General features: G+C 43.0%; 1 protein-coding gene across 3 annotated transcripts in view; it reads right to left on the bottom strand.

The window, feature by feature from the left end:
- The window catches only part of stab1 (stabilin 1), a 155,297-nt gene that overhangs the window by 22,057 nt on the left and 117,013 nt on the right, over positions 1 to 16,227 (bottom strand). For all 3 annotated transcript variants that reach the window (XM_041871388.2, XM_045222981.1, XM_045222980.1), the window contains 4 exons: positions 14,447 to 14,565; positions 6,842 to 7,096; positions 5,348 to 5,455; positions 4,749 to 4,942 (listed from right to left, as the gene is read on the bottom strand). In XM_041871388.2, the coding sequence (XP_041727322.2) occupies positions 4,749 to 4,942; positions 5,348 to 5,455; positions 6,842 to 7,096; positions 14,447 to 14,565 (676 nt within the window). The remainder of the gene's footprint in view (positions 1 to 4,748; positions 4,943 to 5,347; positions 5,456 to 6,841; positions 7,097 to 14,446; positions 14,566 to 16,227) is intronic.

The raw sequence follows: 16,227 nt of genomic DNA, 5'->3' as shown, positions 1-16,227 counted from the left end.
GGTCTTGTATGTCTTCCATTTCCTAATAATTGCTCCCACAGTTGATTTCTTCAAACCAAGCTGCTTACCTATTGCAGATTCAGTCTTCCCAGCCTGGTGCAGGTCTACAATTTTGTTTCTGGTGTCCTATGACAGCTCTTTGGTCTTGGCCATAGTGGAGTTTGGAGTGTGACTGTTTGAGGTTGTGGACAGGTGTCTTTTATACTGATAACAAGTTCAAACATGTGCCATTAATACAGGTAACAAGTGGAGGACAGAGGAGCCTCTTAAAGAAGAAATTACAGGTCTGTGAGAGCCAGAAATCTTGCTTGTTTGTAGGTGACCAAATACTTATTTTCCACCATAATTTGCAAATAAATTCATAAAAAAATCCTACAATGTGATTTTCTGGATTTTTTTTTCTCAATATGCCTGTCATAGTTGACGTGTACCTATGATGAAAATTACAGGCCTCTCTCATCTTTTTAAGTGGGAGAACTTGCACAATTGGTGGCTGACTAAATACTTTTTTTCCCCCACTGTAAGTATTTGATACATCAGAAAAGCAGAACTTAATATTTGGTACAGAAACCTTTGTTTGCAATTACAGAGATCATACGTTTCCGGTAGGTCTTGACCAGGTTTGCACACACTGCAGCAGGGATTTTGGCCCACTCCTCCATACAGACCTTCTCCAGATCCTTCAGGTTTCGGGGCTGTCGCTGGGCAATACGGACTTTCAGCTCCCTCCAAAGATTTTCTATTGGGTTCAGGTCTGGAGACTGGCTAGGCCACTCCAGGACCTTGAGATGCTTCTTACGGAGCCACTCCTTAGTTGCCACGACCCATCTTCAATGCTCTTACTGAGGGAAGGAGGTTGTTGACCAAGATCTCGCGATACATGGCCCCATCCATCCTCCCCTCAATACGGTGCAGTCGTCCTGTCCCCTTTGCAGAAAAGCATCCCCAAATAGTGATGTTTCCACCTCCATGCTTCACGGTTGGGATGGTGTTCTTGGGGTTGTACCCATCCTTCTTCTTCCTCCAAACACGGCGAGTGGAGTTTAGACCAAAAAGCTCTATTTTTGTCTCATCAGACCACATGACCTTCTCCCATTCCTCCTCTGGATCATCGGCAAACTTTAGACGGGCCTGGACATGCGCTGGCTTGAGCAGGGGGACCTTGCGTGCGCTGCAGGATTTTAATCCATGACGGCGTAGTGTGTTACTAATGGTTTTCTTTGAGACTGTGGTCCCAGCTCTCTTCAGGTCATTGACCAGGTCCTGCCGTGTAGTTCTGGGCTGATCCCTCACCTTCCTCATGATCATTGATGCCCCACGAGGTGAGATCTTGCATGGAGCCCCAGACCGAGGGTGATTGACCGTCATCTTGAACTTCTTCCATTTTGTAATAATTGCGCCAACAGTTGTTGCCTTCTCACCAAGCTGCTTGCCTATTGTCCTGTAGCCCATCCCAGCCTTGTGCAGGTCTACAATTTTATCCCTGATGTCCTTACACAGCTCTCTGGTCTTGGCCATTGTGGAGAGGTTGGAGTCTGTTTGATTGAGTGTGTGGACAGGTGTCTTTTATACAGGTAACGAGTTCAAACAGGTGCAGTAATACAGGTAATTTACATTTTAGTCATTTAGTAGACGCTCTTATCCAGAGCGACTTACAGTTAGTGAATACATATATATATTTTTTTTCATACTGGTCCCCCGTGGGAATCGAACCCACAACCCTGGCATTGCAAACACCATGCTCTATCAACTGAGCTACATCCCTGCCAGCCATTCCCTCCCCTACCCTGGACAACGCTAGGCCAATTGTGCGCTGCCCATGAGTCTCCCGGTCGCGGCCGGCTGCGACAGAGCCTGGATTCGAACCAGGATCTCTAGTGGCACAGCTAGCACTGCGATGCAGTGCCTTAGACCACTGCGCCACTCAGGAGACTATTGAGTGGAGAACAGGAGGGCTTCTTAAAGAAAAACAAACAGGTCTGTGAGAGCCGGAATTCTTATTGGTTGGTAGGTGATCAAATACTTATGTCATGCAATAAAATGCAAATTAATTACTTAAAAATCATACAATGTGATTTTCTGGATTTTTGTTTTAGAGTCCGTCTCTCACAGTTGAAGTGTACCTATGATAAAAAAAATTACAGACCTCTACATGCTTTGTAAGTAGGACAACCTGCAAAATCGGCAGTGTATCAAATACTTGTTCTCCCCACTGTAACTATTCACCCCCCATTCTTCAAGAATGTTTGCCCATTCTTCAAGACAAACTGCTCCAGGTTCCGCTGGTGTACAGCAATCTTTAAGTCATACCACAGATTCTCAATTGGATTGAGGTCTGGGCTTTGACCAGGCCATTCCAAGACATTTAAATGTTTCCCCTTAAACCACTCGAGTGTTGCATTAGCAGTATGCTTAGGGTCATTGTCCTGCTGGAAGGTGAACCTCCGTCCCAGTCTCAAATCTCTGGAAGACTGAAACAGGTTTCCCTCAAGAAATTCCCTCTATTTAGCGCCATCCATCATTCCTTCAATTCTGACCAGTTTCCCAGTCCCTGCCGATGAAAAACATCCCCACAGCATGATGCTGCCACCACCATGCTTCACTGTGGGGATGGTGTTCTCGGGGTGATGAGAGGTGTTGGGTTTGCGCCAGACATAGCGTTTTCCTTGATGGCCAAAAAGCTCAATTTTAGTCTCATCTGACCAGAGTACCTTCTTCCATATGTTTGGGGAGTCTCCAACATGCCTTTTGGCGAACACCAAACGTGTTTGCTTATTTTTTTCTTTAAGCAATGGCTTTTTTCTGGCCACTCTTCCGTAAAGCCCAGCTCTGTGGAATGTACGGCTTAAAGTGGTCCTATGGACAGATACTCCAATCTCCGCTGTGGAGCTTTGCAGCTCCTTCAGGGTTATCTTTGGTGTCTTTGTTGCCTCTGATTAATGCCCTCCTTGCCTGGTCCATGAGTTTTGGTGGGCGGCCCTCTCTTGGCAGGTTTGTTGTGGTGCCATATTCTTTCCATTTTTTAATAATGGATTTAATGGTGCTCCGTGGGATGTTCAAAGTGTCTGATATTTTTTTATAACCCAACCCTGATCTGTACTTCTCCACAACTTTGTCCCTGACCTGTTTGGAGAGCTCCTTGGTCTTCATGGTGCCGCTTGCTTGGTGGTGCCCCTTGCTTAGTGGTGTTGCAGACTCTGGGGGCTTTCAGAACAGGTGTATATATACTGAGATCATGTGACACTTAGATTGCACACAGGTGGACTTTATTTAACTAATTATGTGACTTCTGAAGGTAATTGGTTGCACCAGATCTTATTTAGGGGTTTCATAGCAAAGGGGGTGAATACATTCTGCATGCACCACTTTTCCGTTATTTATTTTTTAGAATCTTTTTAAACAAGTTATTCTTTTAATTTCACTTCACCAATTTGGACTATTTTGTGTATGTCCATTACATGAAATCCAAATAAAAATCCATTTAAATTACAGGTTGTAATGCAACAAAATAGGAAAAAACGCCAAGGGGGATGAATACTTTGGCAATTTTTTCAGCCCTTTCCTGGGCAGCTTATCAGAGATAGACATAATATGGAAAATAACAAAATATATACATTCAGCAGCCCATTAATCAATTGGTGTGTGTGTGCTGCAGGTTAAGTTAAAACTACGAACCCAAAGGCTTGGCTCTCTCATCCCTTCCAGCCTGTTTGGAGGGAGGGTGGACAATGAGCCTGTCATAGCGGACGTATGCAATGTCTCCAAGGGCTCTGGCAGCTTTTATGGCTGGGATAAATTCTTTCCTCTTCTGGCGCACAGCTTCAGGATAGTCCTCGTTGAGGAAGATATACGTTCCTCTCAAGTTCTTGGCTCTTTCCAGAACAGCTACCTTGTCCTTGAACCTCAGGAACTTGACCACTATCGGCCTGGGCCTGTCACCTGGGCTGGTGGTGGGTTATCCAGCTAATCATGGCTACCCGGACTATTTGCATTGTCCCCCCACCCCCAGACTATTTGCATTGTCCCCCCACCCCCGGACTATTTGCATTGTCCCCCCACCCCCGGACTATTTGCATTGTCCCCCCACCCCCGGACTATTTGCATTGTCCCCCCACCCCCGGACTATTTGCATTGTCCCCCCACCCCCAGACTATTTGCATTGTCCCCCCACCCCCCGGACTATTTGCATTGTCCCCCCACCCCCGGACTATTTGCATTGTCCCCCCACCCCCAGACTATTTGCATTGTCCCCCCACCCCCGGACTATTTGCATTGTCCCCCCACCCCGGACTATTTGCATTGTCCCCCCATCCCCCGGACTATTTGCATTGTCCCCCCACCCCCTCTTTTACGCTGCTGCTACTGCTTACCTCGACTACATTTTTTATTTATTTTTTTACTTATCCATTTCTTTACTTAACACTTATTTTTCTTAAAACTGCATTGTTGGTTAAGGGCTTGTAAGTAAGCATTTCACTGTAAGGTCTACACCTGTTGTATTCGGCGCATGTGGCAAATAAAATTTGATTTGATAGTAGCGGTCCCAGCAACTGATGCCAACCACGTCGCAGGATCAAAACTCAAAAAGGTAGCTAGTTAGTAACCAGACTTTTTCACTAGAACACTTTTTCAGACTTTCAAAACTTTACAAAACAACAAACCTGAGCTCTCCCTCGTTCCGCGTTCAACAGGAAGGAAAGACAATGGAGAAAGAGCCAGAAAAACGTTAATATGAAGCCACCACTCACAGGCCCTGTGAACAGGCAAGTAGCGAAGTCACTGCATCCTCCGTTGGTCTCTGCGACACACCTGTTGATAGGTGAGCAGACAGAGCCGTCACCCTCGTAGCCAGACAGACACGTACAGTTGACCTGCAGGTCTGTCTGGAGACAGGCTGCATGCTGGTGGCAGCCCCCGTTGTACTCCGCACACAGATCAGGAGCTGGAGGAGACAGAGAGGGAGAAGAATTAATACAAAACAGCAAGGCTTAGTCTCAAATGGCACCCTATTTCCTAATTAGTGCCCACATCCATAGTGACTATAACAGACTACATAGCATCTAAAACAGCACCCTATTCCCTATATAGTGCACTACTCAAAATAAGTACTCTATCAGAAATAGGGTGCCATTTTGGACGCATCCCAAGACTCGCTAAACGTTGTTTCAGTCATGTTTAGGGCCAAGGAGTTTTTCCTGGTCAGGTCACATGGTCTGGAAAAACTCTGGGCCCGTAGTCATGACGCACCACCCCCAAGAGTGTGGATTTAGAATGAATACATTGGATTAATCTATTAGCTAATTGGATTGTGGGTAATAAATGAGTTTAAATAATGATTCCAACCCACCGGTGCAGTTGGAGCCGTCCCCCACATACTGAGACTGACAGAGACAGATGTTGTTGGGCAGACACACAGCGTTGCTATGGCACTCTGGAGAACACACCAGCTTCTTCTCTGATTGGCCACAGTAGACAAAGTTATATCACACACGGCCCACACCTACAATACAACTTTATGTCCATAGTTACTTTATTATTATTGTTATTATAGTCATTGTTATATTATAGTTTATTGTTATTATTACGTTGTATAGTTATTTTTCTAAAACAATTTATAGGTATTATTATAGTTATGATTATTATTTGGTAGTGGATGGGGCGGCAGGTAGCTTAGTGGTTAAGAGCGTTGTGCCAGTAACCGAAAGGTCGCTGGTTCTAATCCCCGAGCAGACTAGGTGAAAAATCTGTCGATGTGCCCTTGAGCAAGGCACTTAACCCTAATTGCTCCTGTAAGTCGCTCTGGATAAGAGTGTCTGCTAAATAATGTAAATGTAAATTATTATTATGTATTATTAGTTATTAATTATAGTTATAGTTATTACTATAAATGTTTATGTAGATGTTTAAAAAAATAGTTAGTTATTATGGTTATGTATTATTATTGTTATTATTATTATTATAATAGTAATTAGTTATTATACATACAGAGAAATGTCTTCTGCTCTCTTAATCGACCCCCCCTCCACACACATCACACCACACCACACAGTTGAGAGTAGCTCAGGGTGAAGCTGCAGTGCCCCTGGATGGAGAGCATGTTGAGGGGTTAAGGGCCTTGCTCAAGGGCCCAACGGTAGGGGATTGTTGTTAGGATATGAATTTAGCATCACTCCAGTTGCCAGATCAATTTCCCGCTTTTTTTTCTTCAGCACCCGGCCTGGGATTCGAACAGGCGACCTTTCGGCTACAGGTCCATCTCCTTAGCCTCTGGGCTACCTACCAACAATATACCACTACACGCACTCACGCAAAGCGTGGAGGTAGTAGACAAGATAATATTATGAATCTATTGTCTATTATAATAATAATAATAATAATAATAATAATAATAATATGCCATTTAGCAGACGCTTTTATCCAAAGCGACTTACAGTCATGCGTGCATACATTTTTTTGTGTATGGGTGGTCCCGGGGATCGAACCCACTAGCTTGGCGTTACAAGCGCCGTGCTCTACCAGCTGAGCTACAGAGGACCAACCCCTTATGTCTAAAGCAAGATAATATTATGAATATATTGTCTACTTGTGGGAAATGGTGTTTGTGGCATTGTGTAAATGGTATAACACATTAGTAGTTATAAAAGGTTCTCCAGCTGGATTAAAAAGGGAATCAGGTACTGGACAGAGGAACTTGAAAATCCCCAAAATACTCCTTCCCCCCCCAGGACAGGTCTTTTTCCTTTCTGTTCCTGGATGGTCACCCGTTGAAGTGACATGGGATAAGGAATGTTTTTTTAAAAATGTAATAGTGTAGTTTCATAATAGCTAAATCAATGTTAACCTATTTTGAGGTGGCAGCGGTCTCCAGTCCAGGCCTCAGTGCAGGAGCAGCTCCCATCTCCCTCCATCCCCTCCTCACACCGGCCCTGATTGGTGCAGTTACACGCTGTACAGTTGGTTCCATAGTGATTGAGTTCACACAGCTCACAGGCCATTCCTCTGAAGCCATCGTGGCACCGGCACCGTCCCGACCCCAGCCGGCCATCATCGCAGTCCCCGTGCTCTCCACAAGTGGCCTCCAACCCACCAGAACACACTGAAACACATTGGTAGTGGATGAGGTGAGTTTACAATTAAACACATTGGTAGTGGATGAGGTGAGATTACACTGAAACGCATTGGTAGTGGATGAGGTGAGTTTACACTGAAACGCAGTGGATGAGGTGAGATTACACTGAAACACATTGGTAGTGGATGAGGTGAGATTACACTGAAACACATTGGCAGTGGATGAGGTGAGATTACACTGAAACACATTGGTAGTGGATGAGGTGAGATTACACTGAAACACATTGGTAGTGGATGAGGTGAGTTTAAAATGAAACACATTGGTAGTGGATGAGGTGAGTTTAAAATGAAACACATTGGTATTTTATTAGGATCCCCATTAGCTGTTGCAAAAGCAGCAGCTACTCTTCCTTTATCTGTTTTTTGAAACCAGGTTTGCTGTTTATTTGAGCAATATGAGATGGAACGGAGTTCCATGCAACAATGGCTCTATATAATACTGTACGCTTTCTGGAATTTGTTCTGGATTTCGGGACTGAAAAGACCCCTGGTGGCATGTCTGGTGGGGTAAGTGTGTGTGTCTGTGCTGTGAAAAGACCCCTGGTGGCATGTCTGGTGGGGTAAGTGTCTGTGTCAGAGCTGTGTGTAAGTTGACTATGCAAACAATTTGGGATTTTCAACACATTAATGTTTCTTATAAAAAGAATAAGTGATGCAGTCAGTCTCTCCTCAACTCTTAGCCAAGAGAGACTGGCATGCATAGTATTTATATCAGCCCTCTGATTACAATGAAGAGCAAGACGTGCCGCTCTGTTCTGGCCAGCTGCAGCTTAACTAGGTCTTTCCTTGCAGCACTGGACCACATGACTGGACCATAATCAAGATTAGACTAAACTAGAGCCTGCAGGACATGCTTTTTGGAGTGTGGTGTCAAAAAAGCCGAACATCTCTTTATTACGGACAGACCTCTTCCCATCTTCACAACCATTTAATCTATATGTTTTGACCATGATAGTTTACAATCTAAGGTAACGCCAAGTAATTTAGTCTCCTCAACTTGTTCAACAGCCACACCATTCACTACCAGATTCAGCTGAGGTCTAGAACTTAGGGAATGATTTGTACCAAATACAATGCTCTTAGTTTTAGAGATGTTCAGGACCAGTTTATTAGTGGCCACCCATTCCAAAACAGACTGCAACTCTTTGTTAAGGGTTTCAGTGACTTCATTAGCTGTGGTTGCTGATGTGTATATGGTTGAATCATCAGCATACATGGACACACATGCTTTGTTTAATGCCAGTGGCAGGTCATTGGTAAAAATAGAAAAGAGTAGAGGGCCTAGAGAGCTGCCCTGTGGTACACCACACTTTACATGTTTGACATTAGAGAAGCTTCCATTAAAGAAAACCCTTTGAGTTCTATTAGATAGATAGCTCTGAATCCACGATATGGCAGAGGTTGAAAAGCCAAAACACATGTTTTTTCAACAACAGGTTATGGTCAATAATATCAAAGGCTGCACTGAAATCTAACAATACAGCTTCCACAATCTTCTTATTATCAATTTATTTCAACCAATCATCAGTCATTTGTGTCAGTGCAGTCCATGTTGAGTGCCCTTCCCTATAAGCATGCTGAAAGTCTGTTGTTCATTTGTTTACAGAGAAATAGCATTGTATTTGGTCAAAGACAATTCTTTCCAACTGTTTGCAAAGAGCTGGCAGCAAGCTGATAGGTCTGCTGTTAGAAACAGTAAAGGCCGCTTTACCACTCTTGGGTAGCGGAATGACTTTGGCTTCCCTCCAGGCCTGAGGACAAAGACTTTCCTCTAGGCTCAGATTAAAGACATGACAGATAGGAGTGGCTATAGAGTCAGCTACCATCCTCAGTAGCTTTCCATCTAAGTTGTCAATGCAGGAGGTTTGTCATTATTGATCGATAACAATACTTTTTCCACCTCTCCCACACTAACTTTACAAAATTCAAACTTGCAATGCTTTTCTTTCATTATTAGTTTTTTTATGCATGAATACGATGGCTCACTGTTCATTGTTGACATTTCCTGCCTAAGTTTGCCCACTTTGCCAATAACTAATCATTAAAATAATTGGCAACATCAAATGGTTTTGAGATGAATAAGCCATCTGATTCGATGAAAGATGGAGTTGAATTTGTCTTTCTGCCCATAATTTCATTTAAAGTACTTTTTCCCATAATTCTTTATATCATTGATCTTGGCTTCATAATCCAGTTTCTTCTTCTTTTTGTTGAGTTTAGTCCCATAATTTCTCTATTTGCAGTAAGTCAGCCAGTCAGATGTGCAGCCGGTCTTATTATCCACTCCTTTTGCCCCGTCTCTTTCAACCAGACAGTTTTTCAATTCCTCATCAATCCATGGAGCCTTAACAGCTCTAACAGTCAGTTTCCTAACAGGTTCATGTTTATCAATAATTGGAAGAAGGAATTTTAATTTTGGTAGTGGATAAGGGTGAGTTTACACTGAAACACATTGGAACATATCGCTTTTGAAGTTTCCCCCTTTACAAAGTAAATCTCTGAGTGTTGTTATCATTCCTATGACAAGGTTGTACACCACTGCAAACAAACATACATATACAGTGCATTCGGAAAGTATTCAGACCCCTTGACTTTTTCCACATTTTGTTACATTACAGCCTTATTCTAAAATTGATTTTTTTTAAATAATTCTTATCAATCTACCAACAATACCCCAAAATGACAAAACGAAAATAGAGTTTTAGAAATTTTTGCGAATGTATTAGAAATAAAAAACCAAATAACCTAATTTACATAAGTACTCAGACACTTTGCAATGAGACTCGGAATTGAGCTCAGGTGCATCCTGTTTCCATTGATCATCCTTGAGATGTTTCGACAACTTGATTGGAGTCCACCTGTGGTAAATTCAATTGATTGGACATGATTTGGAAATCACACACCTGTCTATATGAAGTCCCACAGTTGACAGTGCATGTCAGAGCAAAAACCAAGCCATGAGGTCGAAGGAATTGTCCGTAGAGCTCAGAGACAGGATTGTGTCAAGGCAATAAATAGGCTATAGTGCAAAATAATTACAATTAGTATTAACACTGGAATGATAGATGTGCAAGAGATGATGTGCAAATAGAGATACTGGGGTGCAAATGAGCAAAATAAATAACAATATGGGGATGAGGTAGTTGGGTGGGCTAATTTCAGATGGGCTGTGTACAGGTGCAGTGATCGGTAAGGTGCTCTGACAGCTGATGCTTAAAGTTAGTGAGGGAGATAAGAGTCTCCAGCTTCAGAGATTTTTGCAGTTCGTTCCAGTCATTGGCAGCAGAGAACTGGAAGGAATGGCGGCCAAAGGAGGTGTTGGCTTTGGGGATGACCAGTGAGATATACCTGCTGGAGCGCATACTACGGGTGGGTGTTGCTATGGAGACCAATGAACTAAGATAAGGCTGGGATTTGCCTAGCAGTGATTTATAGATGGCCTGGAGCCAGTGGGTTTGGCGACGAATATGTATTGAGGGCCAGCCAACAAGAGTGTACAGGTCACAGTGGTGGGTAGTATATGGGGCTTTGGTGACAAAACGGATGGCACTGTGATAGACTACATCCAATTTGCTGAGTAGAGTGTTGGAGGCTATTTTGTAAATGACAAAGTCAAGGATCGGTAGGCTAGTCAGTTTTACGAGGGCATGTTTAGCAGCATGAGTGAAGGAGGCTTTGCTGCGAAATAGGAAGCCGATTCTAGATTTAACTTTGGATTGGAGATTCTTAATGTGAGTCTGGAAGGAGAGTTTACAGTCTAACCAGACACCTAGGTATTTGTAGTTGTCCACATACTCTAGGTCAGACCCGTCGAGAGTAGTGATTCTAGTCGGGTGGGCGGGTGCCAGCAGCGTTCGATTGAAGAGCATGCATTTAGTTTTACTAGTGTTTAAGAGCAGTTGGAGGCTACTGAAGGTGTGCCAAGGTGTGCCAAGCTTGTAGCGTCATACCCAACAAGACTCTATGCTGTAATCGCTGCCAAAGGTGCTTCAACAGAGTACTGAGTAAAGGGTCTGAATACTTATGGAAATGGGATATTTCATTTTTTTAATACATTTGCAAATATTTCTAAAAACCAGTTTTTGCTTTGTCATGGGGTGTTGTGTGTAGATTGATGAGGGGAAAAAAACGATTTAATCAATTTCAGAATAAGGCTGTAATGTAACAAAATGTGGGAAAAGTCAAGGGGTCTGAATACTTTCCGAATGCAGTCTCTGAAATCAAAAATAATTAAACATTCTTTAAAAAAAGTACTTAAAAGAAAAATGTATTTACTATTACCATGAATGTACAGCATGTGTCAAACTCATTGATGAATGAAGGTCACTAATTAGTAAGGAACTCCCCTCACCTGGTTGTCTTGGTCTTAATTGAAAGGAAAAACCTGCAGACACTCGGCCCTCTGTGGAATGAGTTTGACACCCCTGATGTACACATGGATGCGTCTGAAATGGCACCCTACTCCCTATAAAGTTAATTTTGACCAGGGCCCTATGGCATTTGGGACGCACGCGATACAGTTCCCTCCGTAATTATTGGGACAGTGAAGAATTGTTATTCTTTTGGCTCTGTACTCCAAAAGTTTTTTATTTGAAATCAAACCATGACTATGAGGTTAAAGTGCAGACTGTCAGCTTTAATTTGAGGGTATTTTCATTCATATAGGGTGAACCGTTTAAAAATTACAGCACTTTTTATGCATAGTCCCCCCCATTTTAGGGCACCAAAAGTATTGGGACAAATTTACTTGTGTATTAAAGTAGTAAAACGTTTAGTATTTGGTCCCGTATTCCTAGCACACAATGATTACATCAAGCTTGTGACTACAAATTTGTTGGATGCATTTGTTGTTTATTTTGGTTGTTTCAGATTATTTTCTGCCCAATAGAAATGAATGATAAATAATGTATTGTGTCATTTTGGTGTCACTTTTATTGTAAATAAGAATAGAATATGTTTCTAAACACTTCTACTTTAATGTGGATGTTACCATGGTTACGGATAATCCTGAATGAATCGTGAAAAATAAAGTTAGACACACAAATATCATGCCCCCAAGACATGCTAACCTCTCACCATTACAATAACAGGGGAGGTTAGCATTTTATATCATACTCCCAAGACATGCTAACCTCTCACCATTACAATAACAGGGGAGGTTAGCATTTTATATCATACCCCCAAGACATGCTAACCTCTCACCATTACAATAACAGGAGAGGTTAGCATTTTATATCATACTCCCAAGACATGCTAACCTCTCACCATTACAATAACAGGAGAGGTTAGCATTTTATATCATACCCCCCAAGACATGCTAACCTCTCACCATTACAATAACAGGGGAGGTTAGCATTTTATATCATACTCCCAAGACATGCTAACCTCTCACCATTACAATAACAGGAGAGGTTAGCATTTTATATCATACTCCCAAGACATGCTAACCTCTCACCATTACAATAACAGGGGAGGTTAGCATTTTATATCATACCCCCAAGACATGCTAACCTCTCACCATTACAATAACAGGAGAGGTTAGCATTTTATATCATACTCCCAAGACATGCTAACCTCTCACCATTACAATAACAGGAGAGGTTAGCATTTTATATCATACTCCCAAGACATGCTAACCTCTCACCATTACAATAACAGGAGAGGTTAGCATTTTATATCATACTCCCAAGACATGCTAACCTCTCACCATTACAATAACAGGAGAGGTTAGCATTTTTATATCATACTCCCAAGACATGCTAACCTCTCACCATTACAATAACAGGAGAGGTTAGCATTTTATATCATACTCCCAAGACATGCTAACCTCTCACCATTACAATAACAGGGAGGTTAGCATTTTATATCATACTCCCAAGACATGCTAACCTCTCACCATTACAATAACAGGGGAGGTTAGCATTTTATATCATACCCCCAAGACATGCTAACCTCTCACCATTACAATAACAGGGGAGGTTAGCATTTTATATCATACTCCCAAGACATGCTAACCTCTCACCATTACAATAACAGGGGAGGTTAGCATTTTATATCATACTCCCAAGACATGCTAACCTCTCACCATTACAATAACAGGGAGGTTAGCATTTTATATCATACTCCCAAGACATGCTAACCTCTCACCATTACAATAACAGGAGAGGTTAGCATTTTATATCATACTCCCAAGACATGCTAACCTCTCACCATTACAATAACAGGGGAGGTTAGCATTTTATATCATACTCCCAAGACATGCTAACCTCTCACCATTACAATAACAGGGGAGGTTAGCATTTTATATCATACTCCCAAGACATGCTAACCTCTCACCATTACAATAACAGGGGAGGTTAGCATTTTATATCATACTCCCAAGACATGCTAACCTCTCACCATTACAATAACAGGGGAGGTTAGCATTTTATATCATACCCCCAAGACATGCTAACCTCTCACCATTACAATAACAGGGGAGGTTAGCATTTTATATCATACTCCCAAGACATGCTAACCTCTCACCATTACAATAACAAGGGAGGTTAGCATTTTATATCATACTCCCAAGACATGCTAACCTCTCACCATTACAATAACAGGGGAGGTTAGCATTTTATATCATACTCCCAAGACATGCTAACCTCTCACCATTACAATAACAGGGGAGGTTAGCATTTTATATCATACTCCCAAGACATGCTAACCTCTCACCATTACAATAACAGGGGAGGTTAGCATTTTATATCATACCCCCCAAGACATGCTAACCTCTCACCATTACAATAACAGGGGAGGTTAGCATTTTATATCATACCCCCAAGACATGCTAACCTCTCACCATTACAATAACAGGGGAGGTTAGCATTTTCTTATTTTTGGGGGGGGGGTATATGTATACCTCTAACTATTGGGCACACAACAATCTGAAACACAACCAAAACAAACAGCAAATGCATCCAATAAGTTTGTAGAGTCAAAAGCTTGATGTAGTCGTTGCGTGTTATGAATATGGGACCAAATACTAAACTTTTTACTACTTTAATAAAGATGTGAATTTGTCCCAATACTTTTCGTCCCCTAAAATGCGGTGACTATGCATAAAAAGTGCTGTAAATTTCTAAACAGTTCACCCGATATGGATGAAAATACCCTCAAATTAAAGCTGACAAGTCTGCACATTAACCTCATAGTCATGGTTACATTTCAAATTCAAACTTTTTCAGTATACCGGCCAAAAGAAAATGCTGCACTGTCCCAATAATGACGGAGGGCACTGTATATCATGTCTACGATCTGAGGCGGTGGGGAGACTCACCTTGGCAATCCCTTCCATAGTGGTTCTTACAGCAGCGCATGACCCAGGCTCTACTCTTACACTCCCTCTTACAGCCCATCTTCTGACCAATGGAGTGCCTCGACATGGAGTGGTAGAGGCTGTAGAAGAAGAAGAAGAAGAGAAATAACTTTAGTCTGTTACACACTTGAGAGGTTGGAAGTATTTGTATTTATTATGGATCCCCATTAGTTCCTGCCAAGGCAGCAGCTACTCTTCCTGGGGTTTATTATGGATCCCCATTAGTTGCTGCCAAGGCAGCAGCTACTCTTCCTGGGGTTTATTATGGATCCCCTTTAGTTCCTGCCAAGGCAGCAGCTACTCTTCCTGGGGTTTATTATGGATCCCCATTAGTTCCTGCCAAGGCAGCAGATACTCTTCCTGGGGTTTATTATGGATCCCCATTAGTTCCAGCCAAGGCAGCAGCTACTCTTCCTGGGGTTTATTATGGATCCCCATTAGTTCCTGCCAAGGCAGCAGCTACTCTTCCTGGGGTTTATTATGGATCCCCATTAGTTCCAGCCAAGGCAGCAGCTACTCTTCCTGGGGTTTATTATGGAACCCCATTAGTTCCTGCCAAGGCAGCAGCTACTCTTCCTGGGGTTTATTATGGATCCCCATTAGTTCCTGCCAAGGCAGCAGCTACTCTTCCTGGGGTTTATTATGGATCCCCATTAGTTCCTGCCAAGGCTGCAGCTACTCTTCCTGGGGTTTATTATGGATCCCCATTAGTTCCTGCCAAGGCAGCAGCTACTCTTCCTGGGGTTTATTATGGATCCCCATTAGTTCCTGTCAAGGCAGCAGCTACTCTTCCTGGGGTTTATTATGGATCCTCATTAGTTCCTGCCAAGGCAGCAGCTACTCTTCCTACCTGAAGTCATACATCACCGTGGAGTCTCCCTACCTGAAGTCAAACATCACCGTGGAGTCTCCCTACCTGAAGTCAAACATCACCGTGGAGTCTCCCTACCTGAAGTCATACATCACCGTGGAGTCTCCCTACCTGAAGTCATACATCACTGTGGAGTCTCCCTACCTGAAGTCATACATCACCGTGGAGTCTCCCTACCTGAAGTCATACATCACCGTGGAGTCTCCCTACCTGAAGTCAAACATCACCGTGGAGTCTCCCTACCTGAAGTCATACATCACCGTGGAGTCTCCCTACCTGAAGTGGTGGTCATACATCACCGTGGAGTCTCCTTACCTGAAGTCATACATCACCGTGGAGTCTCCCTACCTGAAGTCATACATCACCGTGGAGTCTCCCTACCTGAAGTCATACATCACCGTGGAGTCTCCCTACCTGAAGTCATACATCACCGTGGAGTCTCCCTACCTGAAGTCATACATCACCGTGGAGTCTCCCTACCTGAAGTCATACATCACCGTGGAGTCTCCCTACCTGAAGTCATACATCACCGTGGAGTCTCCCTACCTGAAGTCGTGGTCATACATCACCGTGGAGTCCCCCTACCTGAAGTCATACATCACCGTGGAGTTTCCCTACCTGAAGTCATACATCACCGTGGAGTCTCCCTACCTGAAGTCATACATCACCGTGGAGTCTCCCTACCTGAAGTCATACATCACTGTGGAGTCTCCCTACCTGAAGTCAAACATCACCGTGGAGTCTCCCTACCTGAAGTCATACATCACCGTGGAGTCTCCCTACCTGAAGTCATACATCACCGTGGAGTCCCCCTACCTGAAGTCGTGGTCATACATCACTGTGGAGTCTCCCTACCTGAAGTCATACATCA

Source organism: Coregonus clupeaformis, chromosome 10 (assembly GCF_020615455.1).
Source record: "Coregonus clupeaformis isolate EN_2021a chromosome 10, ASM2061545v1, whole genome shotgun sequence".
Classification (NCBI taxonomy): domain Eukaryota; kingdom Metazoa; phylum Chordata; class Actinopteri; order Salmoniformes; family Salmonidae; genus Coregonus; species Coregonus clupeaformis.
This window is presented reverse-complemented; position numbering and strand designations above follow the sequence as displayed.